The sequence below is a fragment of the Lucilia cuprina genome, chromosome 6, assembly GCF_022045245.1.
Source record: "Lucilia cuprina isolate Lc7/37 chromosome 6, ASM2204524v1, whole genome shotgun sequence".
Classification (NCBI taxonomy): domain Eukaryota; kingdom Metazoa; phylum Arthropoda; class Insecta; order Diptera; family Calliphoridae; genus Lucilia; species Lucilia cuprina.
Genome location: NC_060954.1, coordinates 61,742,364 through 61,761,809, shown reverse-complemented (window position 1 = coordinate 61,761,809; position 19,446 = coordinate 61,742,364). Strand labels below are relative to the sequence as shown.

Genomic DNA, 19,446 nt, shown 5'->3' with positions numbered 1-19,446 from the left:
AGCAGGAAAGTTACAATGTTAATCGGACGGGGTTTTATACGAGACGTAAGAAGTTTTAAATAAATAAAAAATATCTTACTTGTATAACAATTTGATCCCTTAATAAAGTCATATTTTCTCCACGTTCACCATCTGACACTTGCAAATTGTGTGTAACTTGCAAAGGCTTCTCGTTGGCATTCAAACGCACACAATACTTGGAGGGAAAATAGCCAACACGACCCAATACTTTACCCTTCCACCAATCAGGGTCTGAAGTATCAATAACAGTAACCTGGGAAATAAATGAGAAAAGAGAATGAAAAAAATCAAATTTAAATAAATAAAATATTTGCTGTAATGATTGACTGACTAACCGACTGGAAATCGTATTCATATCAATTAAACCACTATGTACAGAAAAGAGGTAAAACAATGCATATTATTGTTGTATTGTATGAAGGACACAAACATTAAATACTTGACCATATTGGCTTAAGGACTTTAATGAAAATTACAAATACATACAGGTGTAACAGGTAATTCAGAGAGGTTGCTGGTTCATTCAATAAAATAAATAAGATGAAATGATAATATTTATGTGCCACTCAAATATGGCCTCATCCGCTCTTCCTCTCCGCTTCTTCATTATAACTTGACTCCATTTTATTTTTCATTCATTTGTAAATACTTTCCGTTACAATGTTGAGATTGTCGAGTAAATGTGTGAGTGTTGTAACAATAGCATCCGTATTGAATTGATGAAGAAGATGAGCAGGATGAGAGAGTATGTTTACATTACCATTGATTGTCCGCCAGGCAACTGAACACAAATTTCCCTCATAAAATGCTAAAGACATAGACAACAACAACAGCAACAACATTAAAAACAAAAATTGATAAGAGGAAATGTTAAAGTGGTAGATTGGTTGGAATATCACAATGCAAGCCAGCCATACATCCATCCATCCAACCATTGCACACGTGCCAAAGGAATCTTTTTCCGTTGCAATTTACCGCCTTTAGTGCTGTGGGTTCTCTGGTTTGCAAATACTTGTCTTCTTTATTGCTTTAATGCGGGTCTTTTTGCCACTTTTTTTGTCAGATTTTCAAAAGACCATGAGAACAGAGAGAGTGAAAAACGAAGTCGAGAAGTAGAAATTACAATGAACATGTTTAAAAAGGAAGTAAACATGACTTGATTGCGTAGTTAAAAATATTCACCAGATAATGTCAATTGTGCCTTTAGTTATTTCTTGTTATTTTCACTGTTGTTGCTGCTGCTGCTGCAGTAGCAAGTCGTTGTTGTTTGTATTATTATCTACAATTGTGTCCATTTCTGCCATTATTTTATGGTTATTTTGAGATGTTCAAATAGCAAAAAAACGGAAGGAATTGTGCCTTTCGTAATCATTGTTTTTCTTCATATTTTACTTTTTATTTCTTTGTTTTGCAATACTATTGACCTGATTTTGAGGAAAACTTTCTGCTTTTTCCCTTTTTTATATAGTTTTGTTGGTGTCAAAGTACAAGGCTAAAATAAAATTGTTGTTTTTTTCTTTTGGAAAAAAAGAGTTAAATATTTTTTAATATAATTTTAATTCAACTGTAAATAAATTTTTGTTGTGGTATGTATAACTATTGTCAGTTTATTTTTCCCTGGAGTAAACGAAAATTAAAAGAATGTACAACTGACAAAACTTGTGCAATAAAAAAAGAACCCAACAAAGAATTTTGAGTGCAGATGAAAAAGTGAACAACTGTTGGAGTTCTAACTAACTAAATAACTAACTAACTAACTAACTAACTAACTAACTAACTAACTAACTTACTAACTAACTAACTAACTAACTAACTAACTAACTAACTAACTAACTAACTAACTAACTAACTAACTAAGTAACTAACAGATACAGAGAATAGATATTAAAAAAATAACGGGCAATAGTTATACTGAGTGGTAGATATTTTTTTATTCGAATATTAACCCCAAACTGCTGGTTTCTCTTTGACTACTTTCATCTTTAGATTTCAGACGAAACAAAATGCTGGTTATAAATAAAATTTATATAAAATATAAAAAAGGAGAAAAATGCGATAGTGCTGTGTATGGATATGTATTTGTTTGTATATGTATTTGAATTTATGAACATTTGCTTAGGGAAATATTGTTTAGAGTTTGGCTAAACACTGCCAATACCACATGGGTATAAACATATGTTGTACGTTTTTTTGCTGCTACTTTTATGAAACTGTTTGGTTTTAGTATGGAAAACATGAAGAAAAGCTGTTAACTTGATTGTGAAGTTTTTCTAAAGTGTTTGTCCAGCGAAAATGCAGAGTAGGATATATTAAATACTAATGTATATATATATGTAAAATGTACATACTTTTTAATATAAGATTGCAGAAAAGTACTTTATTGGTGCTTGATGAAAGGTAATCAAATGATTAGTGCTTTTTTTAATATTTTTGTTTTGGTACTTATTATTAAGCCAATCGTATCTTATATTTCCTAAATTTCAAATTTGTGAACTTCTATACGAATGCATATATGTATATCGTTTTTGTAGAAGAATGTAACATATGTTTTATTATGTTTAATGGTATTTCAAAAGATTTAGAAAATTTATTTTTTCAAACACAACATGATTGCAAGATTATACAGTCTCCAATACAGACCAATATACATTCCGACATATACACATTACAAAAAAAATGTTATACAAAGTTATTCTATGAAACCCTAAGGGGTTTTTGAATTGCAGCATTGTGGTAGAATTGTAACCAAAGAGATATTACCAAATTGATATGATTGTATTCGGACACAGATAACACACAATATCATCTTTTGTGTGTATGAAAACACAGTAGGAAGGAATTATTTAGAAAAGTTAATGTAAAATGTACAATTATCATACAGATCCATATTAAGAGGTCAAGTACAGACATATATATATATACACATATGTATACTTATGGAAATATAACAAGTATATAAATAAAAAGCAGATATTACAAACATATTAAACTTACTTTATAACCCGCTTTTAAATCCAACTCATCAGCATGTCTGGCTTTGAAATTGTACAGTATGACATATAAATTTGTGGGCAACAGACGATGTGATTTCTAGGAAAAAAAAGATATAAATATAAATTACAAATATATTCCTTTAAAATATTGTAATATTAAAAAGTAGAAATAAATGAAAATTATTTAAATTACCAATTTGTTGGTCGTTAGTTGGTTTGTTTGTTTTTTTTACAAAATAAACAAAAAAAATATTTAAAAAATACCTGAAAATATCTTACTGGGGAGGGACAGGGTGAAGTACTGGCCGATGATTGCGATTTTTCCATTTCATCGGGTAAATCCACACTGCCGCCACGCATGCCACGACTGGCATACAACAACTTACGACCCTGATGCGAGGGACTAGAGGGAGCTGTAATATTTTTTGGGTAAAATTTATAGTTTTTATGAATCATTATCATTATTATTATTATTCATTACCCAATGGCTGAGTAACTAGTAAACCTGGTGCAAAAATTATTGAGTTAAATTAAATAAAACGTGCTTAGGATTTTTAAATAAAATTTAAAAAATAAATAACTAAAAATTAATGTTTAACAAATCAAACTGAATTTAATACTGTAACTAAATGTTACGAAGGTAGTTCATGCGTAAAATTAAACTAAAAGGAAGTTGCAAACCAAAAAGGAATTTTAAGAGGAAAACTGTTAAAGCGAACACAAGGGATAATGTTTTAGAGAATTAAGAAAAAAGTTTCTTTTGTTTGATTTTAATTTAAAAATTCAAAATTATATTTTATTTGAAAAGAAAGTTTCGTTTGTTAAAAAAAAGTTGAAAATATCTAGAGTCCAGAGATACTGTTTTATTTTAATAAAAAACAAAATGGAGAGTCAACTTTATATAAAAAATTTCACTTGAACATCAAATATTACCCAACAATCTATACACCAGTCTATAGACTAATATATAGGCCAGTCTATAGACTAATCTATAGACCAGTCTATAGACAAATCTATAGACCAGTCTATAGACTTACATATATACCAGTCTATAGACCAATCTATAGACCAGTCTGTAGACTAATCTAAGGACCAGTTTATAGACTAATCTATAGACTAATCTATAGACCAGTCTATAGACTAATATATAGACCATTCTATAGACTAATCTATAGACCAGTCTATAGACTAATCTATAGACCAGTCTATAGACTAATCTATAGACCAGTCCATAGACTAATCTATAGACCAGTCTATAGACTAATCTATAGACAAGTCTATGAACAAATTTATAGACCAGTCTATAGACAAATCTATAGACCAGTCAATAGACAAATCTATAGACCAGTCTATAGACAAATCTATAGACCGGTCTATAGACAAATCTATAGACCGGTCTATAGACTAATCTATAGACCAGTCAATAGACAAATCTATACTGGTCTATAGACCAGTCTGTAGACTAATCTAAGGACCAGTCTATAGACCAGTCTGTAGACTAATCTAAGGACCAGTCTATAGACTAATCTATAGACTAATCTATAGACCAGTCTATAGACTAATATATAGACCATTCTATAGACTAATCGATAGACCAGTTTATAGACTAATCTAGAGACCAGTCTATAGACTAATCTATAGACCAGTCTATAGACTAATCTTTAGACCAGTCTATAGACTAATCTATAGACCAGTCTATAGACTAATCTTTAGACCAGTATATAGACTAATCTATAGACCAGTCTATAGACTAATCTATAGACCGGTCTATAGACTAATCTATAGACAAGTCTATAGAATAATCTATAGACAAGTCTATAGACTAATCTATAGACCATCTATATCTTAGACAATTCCAGCAATATTTATAGTAAATTCTTAACTTAAAATTGACTTTCTAGTGTTTAAAATATTTTTCGATAGAAACGTACAGATTCTACCGATGCTTTACAAAATTACCACTAGTTTTGTCTGAACAAAAAATGCATTTAGTAATAATTTTAATTTGTATTTAATTAGTAGTAATAATAAAAATTTTAACAAATATTCTACATTAACTAACTACTTTGTAACAATGTTAATGGTGTTAATTTAAAGTAAATTTTAATTAGCAAGTTTTATCTATATACAGGGTCAAATTTTTACGATGCGATTTGCAATGAAATGATTTCAAAATGTAAAGTGTCAATTTGTTGTCGGTCGGTAAGTAAGAAATCGAACCCTGTAGTAGAAACAAGGGGCTTATAAAACCTTAAAAAATAGAATTCTTAACATTCCTCTTGAAGTTGCTATTAATAAAGGTTTATAAATCAATACACACATACATACAGTTCACAATTATTAGAGATTAAAAACAAATAAATTAATGGATTTTTGACAGGGTGGAGGAGTTTCACTTTTTTCTTCTCAAATTTTCACAACATCAATAATTCAGTTTAATAATGGTGACGACAATTAAAAAAACACAATTACGGAAAGTGGTAGTTTTTTTTCTAATTTTTTTCTTTAGCACAAGTAGTGTGAGAGAGACAGTGTGAGTGGAGGTGGGGGAGCAATAGAAATCAAAGATATAAATTACTTACAATGCAAACGACTATTATTGGAAGGTGGTGTACTGTGCTCTAAATGACCACCCGAACCTCCATGATAATAACTGCTGGAGGCCCCCGTGGTAGAGGGGCCAGCTGCCGGTTGTCTACGTCTCATTTGTCCATGTAATTCTGATGATTCGGGTGAATCCAAACTCAGGGATTTCATGCGTAAATTTAATTTTTGTCTTCTTGGTGAATGGGGTGCTATTTATTTTTCGGATTTTTTTGGTTTAAATTTCAATTGCAAACGTGTTGGGTTTTTAATTGGCCACCCATTTAAAATAATTTTTGTTGTTTTAGTGTTGTAGTTTGTTAGTGTTTTTTTTTTAGATATTTTTTCATATTTTGTATGATGATTGATGATGATTTTTATTTAATAATGAGCAGCATATTGTTGTTTGTTTTTTTGTTATTTTTTTCAAAGAAAATAAATTTAATGCAATAAAAACGATAATATTAATATAATTATTTTCATATAAATGTTTCTTTAAACTATTAAATATTTATTTATAAAAATACTAATAATAGAGCAATTAACTACATTTAATTTAAAGTTTTTAAATTTTGTTTCTGTACAAAACAAGTGAAACATAAATTCAAGTGAAAAAGTTTAAAGTTTTTTTTTTTCTGTTGCAAGAGTAGAGTAAAATAGTGAAAGTTGGGAAAAGTAATTGTGTAAGTAGACAAACAAAATATATATAACATTGAATTAAATTTTAATTAAAGAAACAAATTAACACCAGTGTTGTTTTTTTTCTGTGCCCGTGTAGTAGTAGAAGTAGTGGTTTATAGTAAGTTTTTTGTTTTGTGTTAGTGAGTTGAAATTGTTGAAAAGTTGGGAATTGTTGAGAGGATTTACTTTCAAAATTTGAGTTTTTTGTATGTGTTTTTGTAAATTTTAGCTAACAAGGGAAGTATGAGCTTAAAGTTTAGTTTACATATTTTGTGTAATAGAAATTATTGACTTAAAAAAAAATTATTTTTAAAATAATCGCAGAATAACACTGTGTGTCATTGTTTTAGTCAAGGAAATATAACCATATCCGGATATTATATAATCATATGTGATAAAAAATTAATAATGATCCGCGTCTACCAGTTTTACCAACAGTAATGTAATTTTTATCAATCTCTATATAATTTTCGCAAAAAAAATAATATTTTTCTATGGCTCATTTATTGTAAACCGTTTGATTTAATATTTTAAGTAATTTTGATTTATTATTTTAGAAATTGTTTTAATTTTAGTTTTAATTTTTCAATTTCAAGTATAAAGTTTTACATTGTGAAATTGAATTGCCCTTTGAATAATAGCTCTACGTATACGTGTTAATGATTTATTAATATTACAAATATTAAGTATACGCCAAGAGAATAACTTTTTCAGTTTTTCTTGCGACTTTGAAGTATTTTTTTATTTTTTTTGTAAAATTTTTACTTGACTTCAAAATTTTTAATATTTTAATGAATTATCCAGAGTATTGTCTATTCAATAAATCAGAGGATAGACTAGTCGCTTTGTTTAATGTATATACCTGTTAGTCTTTGGTCCAAGGTATAGTCTAGTCTATGGTCCACAGTATAGACTAGGCCTTAGTCAAGAGTAAAGTCTAGTCTATAGACAAAAGTACTGTACTAGTTTATAGTCTAGAGTATAGACTAGTCTATAGTCTAAAGTATAGAATAGTCTATAGTTAAGAGTATAGAATAGTCTATAGTTAAGAGTATAGACTAGTCTATTGTTAAGAGTATAGACTAGCCTATAGACAAGAGTATAGACTAGTCTATAGACAAGAGTATAGACAAGAGTATAAACTAGTCTATAGACAAGAGTATAGACTAGTCTATAGACAAAAGTAAAGACTAATCTATAGTCAAGAGTATAGACTAGGCTATAGTCAAGAGTATAGACTAGTCTATAGTCAAGAGTATAGACTAGTCCATAGTCAAGAGTATAGAACAGTCTATAGACAAGAGTATAGACTACTCTGTTGTATATAGACTAATGTAGACTTATGACTAGTAGAGTATGTATTAGTCTGGACTATGCTTACTCTGGAATATAGACTAGTCTATAGTCAAGATTAAAGACTTGCCTATTGTTAAGTCTATAGTCTATATTCCAGAGTAAGTATAGTTCAGACTAATATATACTCTACTGGTCAAAAGTCTACATTAGTCTATAGTTCAGACTATATATTAGTCTATAGTCCAGAGTATAGTTCAGTTCAGACTATATACTATTCTGTAGTCCAGGGTGTAGAATATTCTATAGTCATGATTATTGATTAATCTAAAGTCCAGAGCATAGATTTAAATTACGATTTCCTAAATTTATTTTTATTTTAATGTAAAGTACAAAGCAATCGGAAATTTTATTTATACAAAATATTTTTATAGTTTTATCTAATAAAAAGCTTTAAAGCTTAATTTTGAAGTTAAGTATAATATTTAAATAAAAAAAGCTTTAATTTATTAGAAGACTAATTCTTTGTCAACTAAATAAAAAAGTTTCTATTGATCTTAATTTAAAATAAGCTTTCTAAGTGATTTAAGTATAAATCGCAATAACAGATGTTTTTAAATAAAGAAAGCTTTTATGTTCATTAAAAGCTTTCTTTATTATACTTTATGTTTTTAATAAGCTTAAAAAAGTAAAAATGTAAAAATTGTTAATTTTATGAAAAATAGGCTTTGGCATTACAGCTTTAAGTTTAATAAGCTTTATTTACAACTTTTAATTGAAATTAAAGATAAAATATTTTAACATATCATACTTCCCCTATTAAATATTTATTAGGTATAATGTTGTTATTATATACAATTTTATATTAAAATCGACTTAATAATAATGTTTGTTTTTATATTCTTAAACTGTATGTATGTATGTATGTATGTATGTATGTATGTATGTATGTATGTATGTATGTATGTATGTATGTATGTATGTATGTATGTATGTATGTATGTATGTATGTATGTATGTATGTATGTATGTATGTATGTATGTATGTATGTATGTATGTATGACGTAACTTAATAGTATTTATGTATGTATTACTGTTGACAAGTTTATATGTATGAATTTAAAATGAAATAAAAACATTCAATGAAAATTGATTGTTGAATTCAAATTTGAATTCAAAACGCAGATGTATTTAATGTATTTTTCTATGTTGAATGCAGAATAGAGTTTTTGTTAAGAACAAAAAAACAATAACAAAAACAAAATGTTTATTAAATAATAGATATATAGAGAATTATTTTTGAATTACATTTAAATTTATTATGCAAAATACTGAATACATTTATAAATATTTACAATCATCATTAAATATTATACAAAATATGCAAATTAAATAGAAAAAGAGAAAAATATTAAAAAGAAGTAAAAAAACAGCAACAATATGAATATAAAGTTTAAAACAAATATTAAAAAAAAAAACAAATAAATTATATAATTTTTTGTTTGCTATCAATATTATATTAGACACAAAAAAAATAATAATAATAACAATTACAACAATAACAAAAAAGTGCTTAAGTAAATATTATTATGAAAAATAATTGTTAAATTATTATGCTGTTTAGGTTAGACTACAAAAAATAATAATATTACATAAAAACCATATACAGTGATGTTTAATTGAATTTTCAATAAATTTGCCAGAGTTAGAAAAAAAGGAAAAATTAAAAGGATACATTATGACTAATAATGAATACAATTAAAAACCCAGCAACAATTTTCTTACGGGTTTTTTAAATATTTTTAAAAATTAAAAAACAAAAATATTCGAGAATATTCCAAGAATTTAGTTCTATGTTCTTGATATTGAAACATTTATTACTTAAATAAATGTTGCCTAGTTTTAAGGAGTTAATATAAAACAAAAAAATTTTGCTAAATTATCTAAAACATTATTTAAACAAACTTTTTGCTGGGTTTTTTCTTAAATGAAATATATTTTTTCAAAATAAATAATTTAATCATAACGGAAATCTATGCAAGTAAATAATGAATTTAGGTGATAATTTAATTAAAACAAAATAATTTATAGTAAATTAAAATTTAAAAACTTATATTTATATATTTCAATTATTTATTTAGTTTTTTCTTTAATTTATAAATATTTTCTAAAAGAACTATTTATTCTGAGGCTTTTCTTCTTTTTTTTTGTTTGTAACACAGGACTTTTTTTTGCAGGATTTCATTTTCTCTAACAAGGTAAAGGATTTGAATTTTTCTAAGACACATCTTACAGAAGACACTTTAACTAAGGACGATTAGGTTTTCTAAGGGTTTTTTTGTGGGACGTTTTATGTTTTTAATCGAACTTTTTTCACAGGTTTCGTATTCGCTTCTGTTAAAGCCGTCGTTGCTGTTCTTGCTGCACCCGCTGACGCTGCAGCGGTGTTTAAATGTTGTTTAACATTTTTGTGATTATTGCTGCCAGTAGTGCCACTGCCACCAGCTGGTGCCGTTGAATTCATTAGGATTTTCTTATGCAACATTAAAGGTTCTCCAAAAGGTCTTTTGGTTTCATTATCGGCAGCAGCTAGAGGGTGTTTAAAATAAATTTTAGATTTTTTAATAAAGTTTTAAATTTGATATCTTCTGTGAATTTCTGAATTGTTTTTTTTTCTTTTTTGGATACAAATTTTCGTTTGTTGCTGGTTAGTAAGTTGCTGTAGGTTAGTTCTTATTCAGGTTCATCATTAAGCATCATTAAGAACATCATTGCATGATTAGTAGGGTTTTGAAATTCGATGTAGTTAGATTCATTTGTTTGTCAAAATTGTTATCAATAATGATTTTACACAATTTTTAATTACAAATTAAATGTTAATTATAAATTAAATATCTATGCAATGTCAAAAACATCTTAAGGTAACGTTAGCTTAGAACACGAAATTACTAACTAACTAACTAACTAACTAACTAAGTAACTAACTAAGTAACTAACTAACTAACTAACTAACTAACTAACTAACTAACTAACTAACTAACTAACTAACTAACTAACTAACTTACTTACTAACTGACTGACTAACTAACTAACTAACTTACTAATTGACTGACTGACTTAATAACTGGTAATGTCTTGCAATGACTTCTGTATACTGATTTGATTACATATCAGTACTTAAATAATGTGTTATATAAATACTTTCTAATGCATTCTTCAGCAACTGCGTAATGACGTTTACAGTTTTTTTTCACACGATTTACATTGATCTTTACTTGCCAATGAAAGTTTTTGCTGGGACCATTTGAAAAAAAGATTTTATTTTTCTAGTGTTCAGTATATTAATTCGTTAACAATGTATTCTTAGAGAAAAAGTGGTCCACGAATATCATGTGTAGTATTTTTATTCGTATAACAAATGAGAAATTGATTTGCTCAGAGCACACTAGGCCTGAGATCCCATTTTTTGGCAAAAAGTCCATTTCGGGTAGAGAAGAAAAAAATTATATATTTCAAGTCTGGAGACCGTATATCTGATTTTTATTTATTTCATACATCCACTATTCTAATTATGGCCAAAAAAAAGGGATCTCTGGCCCGGTGTGTGCAACGTAGGGTAAATTAAAAATTGAGCAAATTTGTTTTTTTGACAATATTTTAACACTTGGTTTTAAAACATACATTTTAATATGCATTAAATTTATTGAATACTAGTTAGTAATAAAAACTTGTGATTTTTTCGTTTAAAGCTTTAAAACTAATACAATGATTTAGAAGAATAAAATCTATTAGAAAATTCATAAAACAAAGAACCTAAGAGAAAACATAACAATCTTGCTTAAAGATTAAAAAGTAAAAGAAAAACTGATAAAAACTATACAATAAAAATGCAACGGAAAAAAAGCTTAAACTATAAATGCGGCAGAAAGAAAAAGGACGTAAAACCATCATAGACAGAAAAACAACAGTGATAGACAAAAACGGTATAGAAGCAAAGGTAACAAACTCCGCTAACAAACTAATGATATTTTTAATCTCACAAACTAAGTATAAACTTAAACTTAAATGGTATTGAAGATTAATATGACTTATTGTTAGTTGGTAAAAAAATGGCGATAGCTGCTTTTGCTTCTATACCTTCTTAAAAAGAAATAAAACTCGGCATACTTCATTATGATTCATTAATTCATGAATAATATGAAATAGCATAAAACAAAACCACAGCAAAAAAATTCGAGCAAACTTTAGAGCAAAAATGTAAAAAAAAAAACATAAATACATAGACTTAAAAAAACAGCTTTAAATACAGTTACAAAAATAAAATTTTTGTTGGTCTTAAAAAGTGCGGAGACACACCATATACAGTCATCATGCACCAAAAACATTAAACCGCACTTTGTGCAATCAACAGCAACCTCATCATCAGTATTCTGATGATGAATGAAGTCAAGACTTAAGCTAGGAGATGTGAAAAACCAAAATATGTTAAACAGTTGAAAAAAAAGAAGAAACTGCAGCGGGAAAGGAAGTTAAAATTTTTGCATGCATATAAATAAAGGAAAGGAGTATGGTTGGTTCTTTCCTCAAAACTGTATAAAAAGTATGACAACGCTGATAATGATGAGGTTGTTGTTGTTGTTGTTGTTGCAAATAATAACTAGAATAATGTTCTCAAAGTAAAAATTTATGTGTAACTATGAATGAAATACTAAAAATATAAAAATAAATTTATATTTATTAAAAAGAAGAAAAAAAACAGTAAAAAATAAAAGAAACACGCAGCAAAAAATGAAAAACATGTAAAAATGCTGATGTGACAAATCTGGCTGTTTTTATTCCTCAAATATAATTATGTATAATTTGAGGTTTTGCTTGAATAAAATTTTACAGAAATAATTTTTTTTATGTAAAGTTTCAACGAAATATAAAAAGTAAGTTCTTTGAATCCCCTATAATATATTTAAAACTTTGAATGAATGATTTTTTTCAAGCCACCAAACCTGTTTCTCATTCATATTTTTAAAGCGATATCAAGGTTGCTTTACTTTTGAAATTTAAAACAAAGGAATTACTTTGAAAAAGCCTTACGCAGAAAAATAATATTTAAAAAAAAATTCTGCCTACTTGATGTTGTTCTCTTTTAACAAAAGATATATTGGTGCCGTTTACTGTTGTAAGAGTTAGATTTTTTTGAGATTCAATGACTTTTAAATACCTTCTACAACGTTGTTTTTTTATTCGTTAACATCAACACAATCAACTCTATAATAAACGACTCAGAATATCTATCTATCTATCTATCTATCTATCTATCTATCTATCTATCTATCTATCTATCTATCTATCTATCTATCTATCTATCTATCTATCTATCTATCTATCTATCTATCTATCTATCTATCTATCTATCTATCTATCTATCTATCTATCTATCTATCTATCTATCTATCTATCTATCTATCTATCTATCTATCTATCTATCTATCTATCTATCTATCTATCTATCTATCTATCTATCTATCTATCTATCTGACCAATAGATTTGTCCATAGACTAACCAATAGACCAGTTCATAGACTAGTTAATATACTAGTATATAGGCTAGGCAATAAATTAGTCACTAAACTAGTCCATGTATCAGTCCATAGATTGGTCCATAAACTATGAATATTTTTTGAACAAGTCAAAGGCTAGTCCATAGACAAGTTTTAAGATTAGCTGATGGATTATTCAAGATACTAATCAAATGATTACTCTATAGACTGGTTAAAAGACTAAGCCATAAATTAGTCAATAGGTAAATAAAAAGACTCCTCAGTAGATTAATAGTTAATGTACTAGTGTATAGATTTGTCAATGGACCAGTCAACAGATTTTCAAAGGCTTTTATACAAACCTGGTCCATAAACTGGCCAACAGACCAGAATAGTCAATTGGCTTGTTTATCGACTAGTAAATAAACTAGACAAGAGATTAGTTTATAGATTAGTCAATAGGGACAAAACAATAGAGTAGACAAGTCAATAAGCTAGTCAAAATACTTCTTGGGGAACTTGTCAATTTATATCTCCATTGACAAGCCAACAAACTAATCAAAAGACTGGACCATATATTAATTTAATTTGAAAATATTTTTTACTGTTTCGTTATTTTATTATTTTCAATTTGTTTTTTTTTTCCATCAACTAGTTTTGGATGTAAAAATTAACATTGACTAAATCTTACAGTGAGGGAAGGCAGACTGTGTGATGAGTAGTGAAACATTTAAAAAGTATTTAGCAAAACTAGTAAATCACTATAGCAATTGATAAAAATTTAACTAGAGTTGGTGTTTTTTCATGTTTTGTCTTTGGCATTTTAACGCCCTTAGGAATACGTGTTTTTCGCTCTAATTAATATTGATGTGATTGAAAGAGCTTCTAAAGGCAATAAGAACAAAAAAACTGGAGCGTGGCAAAAAATGAAAATTAAATAACACAAGATTGATTATTACGGAAGCAACTTTTTAGAAAGTGACATACAAATTTGTAGGGATTGAAATTATTAAGGAAACTTTGTGGCATACTTTTAGGAGAATTAATGTTTGCCAATGTATAGTATAGTTTTACGAGCTATTTTAGATTTTATATGAAAACAATTAATAAATTTAAACTTTTTGTACAATTTAAATCAAACATCTACAGCGCCTTAGTTAAACATAAAATTGCATTATTATTTAATTATAATTTAATGCAATTAGAGAATGAAAAACATACGAAAAAAAACTTGAAAAGATTTATTTTAATTCTCAAAAAACAAACCCCTAAATGAACAACAATTCATCATTAATTTTTCGAAAAGTAAAGCAATGAAGAAAAAAAGAGATATGAAACTGGGTCAAGAACTAATTAGCAGTTTTAAAATGTGACATAATAGGACATACAAAAAAGTGAGAGATGCTGGATAAATTCCGATTTACGCAGTGACCACAAGAAGAACAAAATTGTACAAAGAACAACAACACTAATGGAGAATGAATGTCGAAATTACTGTCCAATGGAATAATTGAAGGATGGATGGTTGGTTGGTTGGCTTGTGATGAATGTTGCAGCAACACCATTAAAATATGAAATATATAATTTACTTTACATTTTCGTTTTTAATTATTATGTTTTTTTCCTTTTTCGCTCTTTTAGAGTTGTTTGAAATGAAATGAATGGTTTTTGGTATCATGTGTATTCCCCAATAAACTAAAATTGTTTGGGGATTAAGAGATTTCAAATAGATATGTTATCTTTTTTTGTAATAAGTAAGTGATTTGTCATAATATAGATAAAGTGTAAATGCTTTTAGGTAAATGACAATAAAATCTTATTTAATAAGTTTAATGTAAATGAAAGTTTGAATTGTAGAAAGTATTAATAAATTAGTTTAAGCTGCTTAAAATTTGAAATATTTGTAAATTTATTTTTTAGAATTAAAACATGCAAACAAAAGCTTAAGAAAATTAAAAGTAAAATTTTAAGTCTATAATGAGAATATATTTTGTTAAAGCTTTTTACATATAAAGCTTTTGACTAATTAAAAGCTTAATATTTAAACCTAATGTATAAATTAATCAGCAACATCCTTATTATTTGTTTAAGTAATTGTAATGGTTTCACTAGTTGAAGTAAAAGTTCAAAGCTTAATAATAAAGCTTAAAACAAACTTTTATTTGTAATAAAATTATGCTGAAACAATTTCTCTATTTGTGTAAGCTTTCTTTGAATTTTAGCTTTTTGATTAATAAAAGCTTTTAAATTGTCTACTTTAAAGCCTTATCTAGTTATAAACTTAAAGTTTTATTAAATTAAAATTTTGCTTGAAATGTATGTATGTATGTATGTAGGTACCACATAATCTCTATTTGTTTTCAAGAAATTTTAATTATGAAATACCTTATTCTTCGATAAACACAAATACACATTTCCAACTAACAATTTTCAATATTAAACTTAAATCAAATACAAAATCTAATACGAAAACCAAATATACTACATATAAGAACTAAATCAAATAATAAACTCTGAAGAAAAATGAAAAGATAAAAAAGGAAACAGCAACAGTCATACACGAGGAACTAGAACAAATATTTAACAAAAAAAAATATATATTGCAAATATTTCTCATAACATTTATTGAACTTTTAAAGAGTAGATGGATGTGACTGAGTTTATGAAATTTGAGTTTTGAAATAATGAAATAAAGAACAAAACATTTAGTTTTTGAGGTGTTTCATAAAGAAAATAATCTATAAGATGGAGAGTTGAAAGTCATTCACACGATTTCACAAAAAAACATTTGAATAAAATCAAAATTTTCCGAGTGCAAGTTTGACAACGAGTAGTAAAACGAAGGTTATCGAAGTAGAAGTGTTTCTTACGTGGAGACAGAAAATATACAATTAATATAAGAAAGAGATAATAGTCGTGCATGTCAGACTATATTCTACCCTACACCAGTGATTTTTATAATGTGCCGCAGATTCAAAACCACAATTAAAGTTATTTTAGGAATTAACTAAAAATCCGAAGAATTTTTCAAACCGACTTTTTTACACATTTTGTTCAGAGAAAAAAAGAAAATTTTTAATTAATTTTCAAGAGCTTCTGGATGCGACAGATGGACTTTAAAGAAAACGCTTCTCAAATATTAAAAAGATAACATTTTTACATACACTTAAGACACTTCTCGATAAATGTCGGATGGCAGTAATCATTTTATAGCATTAATGTTCTATATATTTTTGATCTTCTATATGCACATATTGAAGTCACTTTCGGGTGATAGTTAATTTTTATCGACTTGTTATATAAGCATAATCCAATTCTAGAAGACAGTTTAAAGAGAGAGCACATACTCAGAGGGAAAAGGAAATATACACGCCTGGATCCAAAATGACACCAAAGTGTTTTTAATTTTTCAATAACATCCCTTGCAATACGTAAGACAACACTCGTTGTCAAAATCTAAATTTTATACACAAGCGTGGTAAGCTCACTTATGACAAACAATCCGTTGTCAATAGTCTTAATACTTTGACATCAATGTTATTGAAAAATTATAAACACTTTGGTGTCAATTTGGTACCAGGCGTGTATATATAAAATTCTCTCTGTGTACATATGTTAAAGTGTGAAAATTTTCGATTATTACATGAATAATCCATTTCTTCATCTTTTCGAGTAAACGATACTTTTGAGTGACTACTGGGATAAAGAAAATTACTGGAATTTGTTAGTTATTGTTCGAGTATTATAAAAAGTGTTGCAAATGGTGTAGGGTATAAAAATTACACTTAAAATTAAAACAAATTACAAAAATTATTTCCCTATAAATGGAATTTGGTGGAAAGTTGTTCCCTGCAAAATTTAATCAAATATAAATACATATTCACAAGATTTTACATGACGACATCGTTTCAAAGTGAGATTTAACAAATAAAAAATTAAATATATATAAAGAAATACACACACATAAAGAGTGACACAGAAACAAATGTAGACGGAGGAAAAGGGCTAGTAGGGGTAATGGGGGAGTTGTAGTAGTTGTAGTAGAAAAGATGTTACAATGTAATTACTTTCAGGCAATGATATTGAACGATGCTGAGATGAACGTGAACGTATGCGACCAAAACCAGACATTGGACGAAAACCAGCAAATAGACGACGTCGAAGACCCGAATCTGCTGGCAGTATTTGCTGTTGTTGCTGATGATATTGCTGTTGCGTTAGCAATTGCTGCTGCTGTTGCAAAGTCATATAAGGATACTGTTGTTGTTGCTGCTGTTGTGGCAATTGTTGGCAAATTGTGGTTGCCAAAGCAGCTGCCGAATTCGAAGATGTTGAGGCAGCCGAGGCTGCTGATGTAGATGGCTGTTGCTGCTGTTGCATTTGTAGTGAAGCTGTTTGACCGGTTGGCAACATGGCTGTGGCTGATGTTGCATAATAATTAATACCAATGCCACTACTTAAATACGCGGCAGTTGTCATATTGGCCACAGATGGCATTTGTGCCATGTTTAATAAACGGTAATCTACTACTCGTACGAGAAAATAATGAAGGTACACAGATTTTAAAGAAAATATTTGCACCAGATTTTAACGAGATGGTTGGTGGTGGTAGTGGTATTAAAAGGGGCAATGATGGTATTGGTGTGTAAAATTGTTGGGTTGTTTGGTAAGCAAGCAAGTAAAAATAAGAATGGTTAATAGAGTCTTTAGAGGCTTAAAGGTTTCAAAAATGGTTTCGTTTTAAAGTTTATGAAAAATTACAACTCTAAAATACCCACAGATTAAGCTTAAACATTTATTTTCCTATGGAATTTAATCCTTTTTTGTACTCATAACACCTTTTAGCTTAAATACGGAAATAACAAATTTTAAGTTAACTACTTTTTTCACTACTAAAGACTACTTCGAAGCTTATTGTTATTCTTATTGTTGTTGTTGGTGTCCTTATTATTACTTTTATAAAGTAGTTTTGTTGTAAGTGTTTGTTTAACTGCCTCTTAAACTTCAAGTATATGCCTCTTAACATTACATTGCAGTTTACTTTTTTATTATATTTTTATTGTTGTAATCCTACTGTCGTTCTAGTCCTTGTAGTCTTGGTAGGTGTAACTTGTTGTTGTTATACTTAGTTGTATAATCAGTTGGTAGTATTTGTTGGTAACAATTCCACTAAAACCACATAATTGTGGTCATATTTTGCCTACACACACATACATACTTTTAGCCACTTAAATACAGTAAAATTCTTGAGAATGGATAATTGTGGAAAATTATGTAAAAGAATTGAAGCTTTAAAAAAATTTTGTGATTTTTAGCTTCCAGGCAATGGCTGCTTGTCGATTTCTAAGCTTTCACTGTATTTCCTATTTGTTGGTTAAATAAATTGAGACTTTCAAATTTCAAATAACAACAACTGTAGCTTTTACACTATATTATACACACACATAGTTATACAAACCTTATACATATACCAAAATACAGACATTAGCAGCATAATGTCTAATACTGCTATTGATGTTATACAAGTTGCTGAATTCATTCTATAACTTGTACAATACTACTCCTGGAAGTTACATATATACACGGTTTACGTTTTCCTGTTTGTATAGACCAAATTTTCACATGAACTAGAAAATGTTAAAATTGTATTGTGTGTGACAAAATTTAAGTTATTCCATGACTACCACATAGCATAAAATGATAAAGTCTTAAATCATTTTATTATCAAATAGTGCCAAAAAAGAATTAACACGCACATACATACGTTTACAAAGTTATTTTCACCCAGGCAACCAGTCTATATATGTATGTATGTAGGTTTACAAAAATAACTTGTAGGATGACGGTGTTGACCGATTGTATGATTTCATACAACGACTAGTCAATTAGCTAATCTACTAACTAGGATTTCGACTAGTCTATAACCTGGTTTTCCGAATAGTGGAGTAGTCTTTCGACTATTCTGAGGACTGGTTTTTCAATTGTTCTAAGGATTAATCTATCCACTTTATAAGGGCTAGTATTTCGCCGATTACATGGAATATCCAATAGTCTATGTACAAGTAATTCGACTAGTCTATGGTATAGGATATCAAATAGTCTATGCACAACTATTTTAACTGGAACTTAGTCTATTGACTAATCTGTTCAAGTCTAATTCTAGTCTAGTCTATTCTAATCAATTGACTAGTTTAAAGACTGGTCTTTCGAAGAGTGTGTGGACTTGTCTTGAGTAGGGCCAAGGACTTTTCTATTGGCTAGGTATTGGACTAGCCTCTGGGGTTGTCTTTTGACTATTCTATGGACTTGCCAATTGGTTTTGACCATCCTATAAACTAGT

At 28.1% G+C, this 19,446-nt stretch overlaps 1 protein-coding gene across 5 annotated transcripts in view; it reads right to left on the bottom strand.

The window, feature by feature from the left end:
- Window positions 1–19,446, bottom strand: part of LOC111680041 — a 146,934-nt gene that overhangs the window by 158 nt on the left and 127,330 nt on the right. For all 5 annotated transcript variants that reach the window (XM_046955146.1, XM_046955147.1, XM_046955151.1 and 2 more), the window contains 5 exons: window positions 17,174–17,632; window positions 5,597–5,809; window positions 3,279–3,427; window positions 3,016–3,111; window positions 80–274 (listed from right to left, as the gene is read on the bottom strand). In XM_046955146.1, coding sequence (XP_046811102.1) covers window positions 80–274; window positions 3,016–3,111; window positions 3,279–3,427; window positions 5,597–5,809; window positions 17,174–17,632 — 1,112 coding nt within the window. The remainder of the gene's footprint in view (window positions 1–79; window positions 275–3,015; window positions 3,112–3,278; window positions 3,428–5,596; window positions 5,810–17,173; window positions 17,633–19,446) is intronic.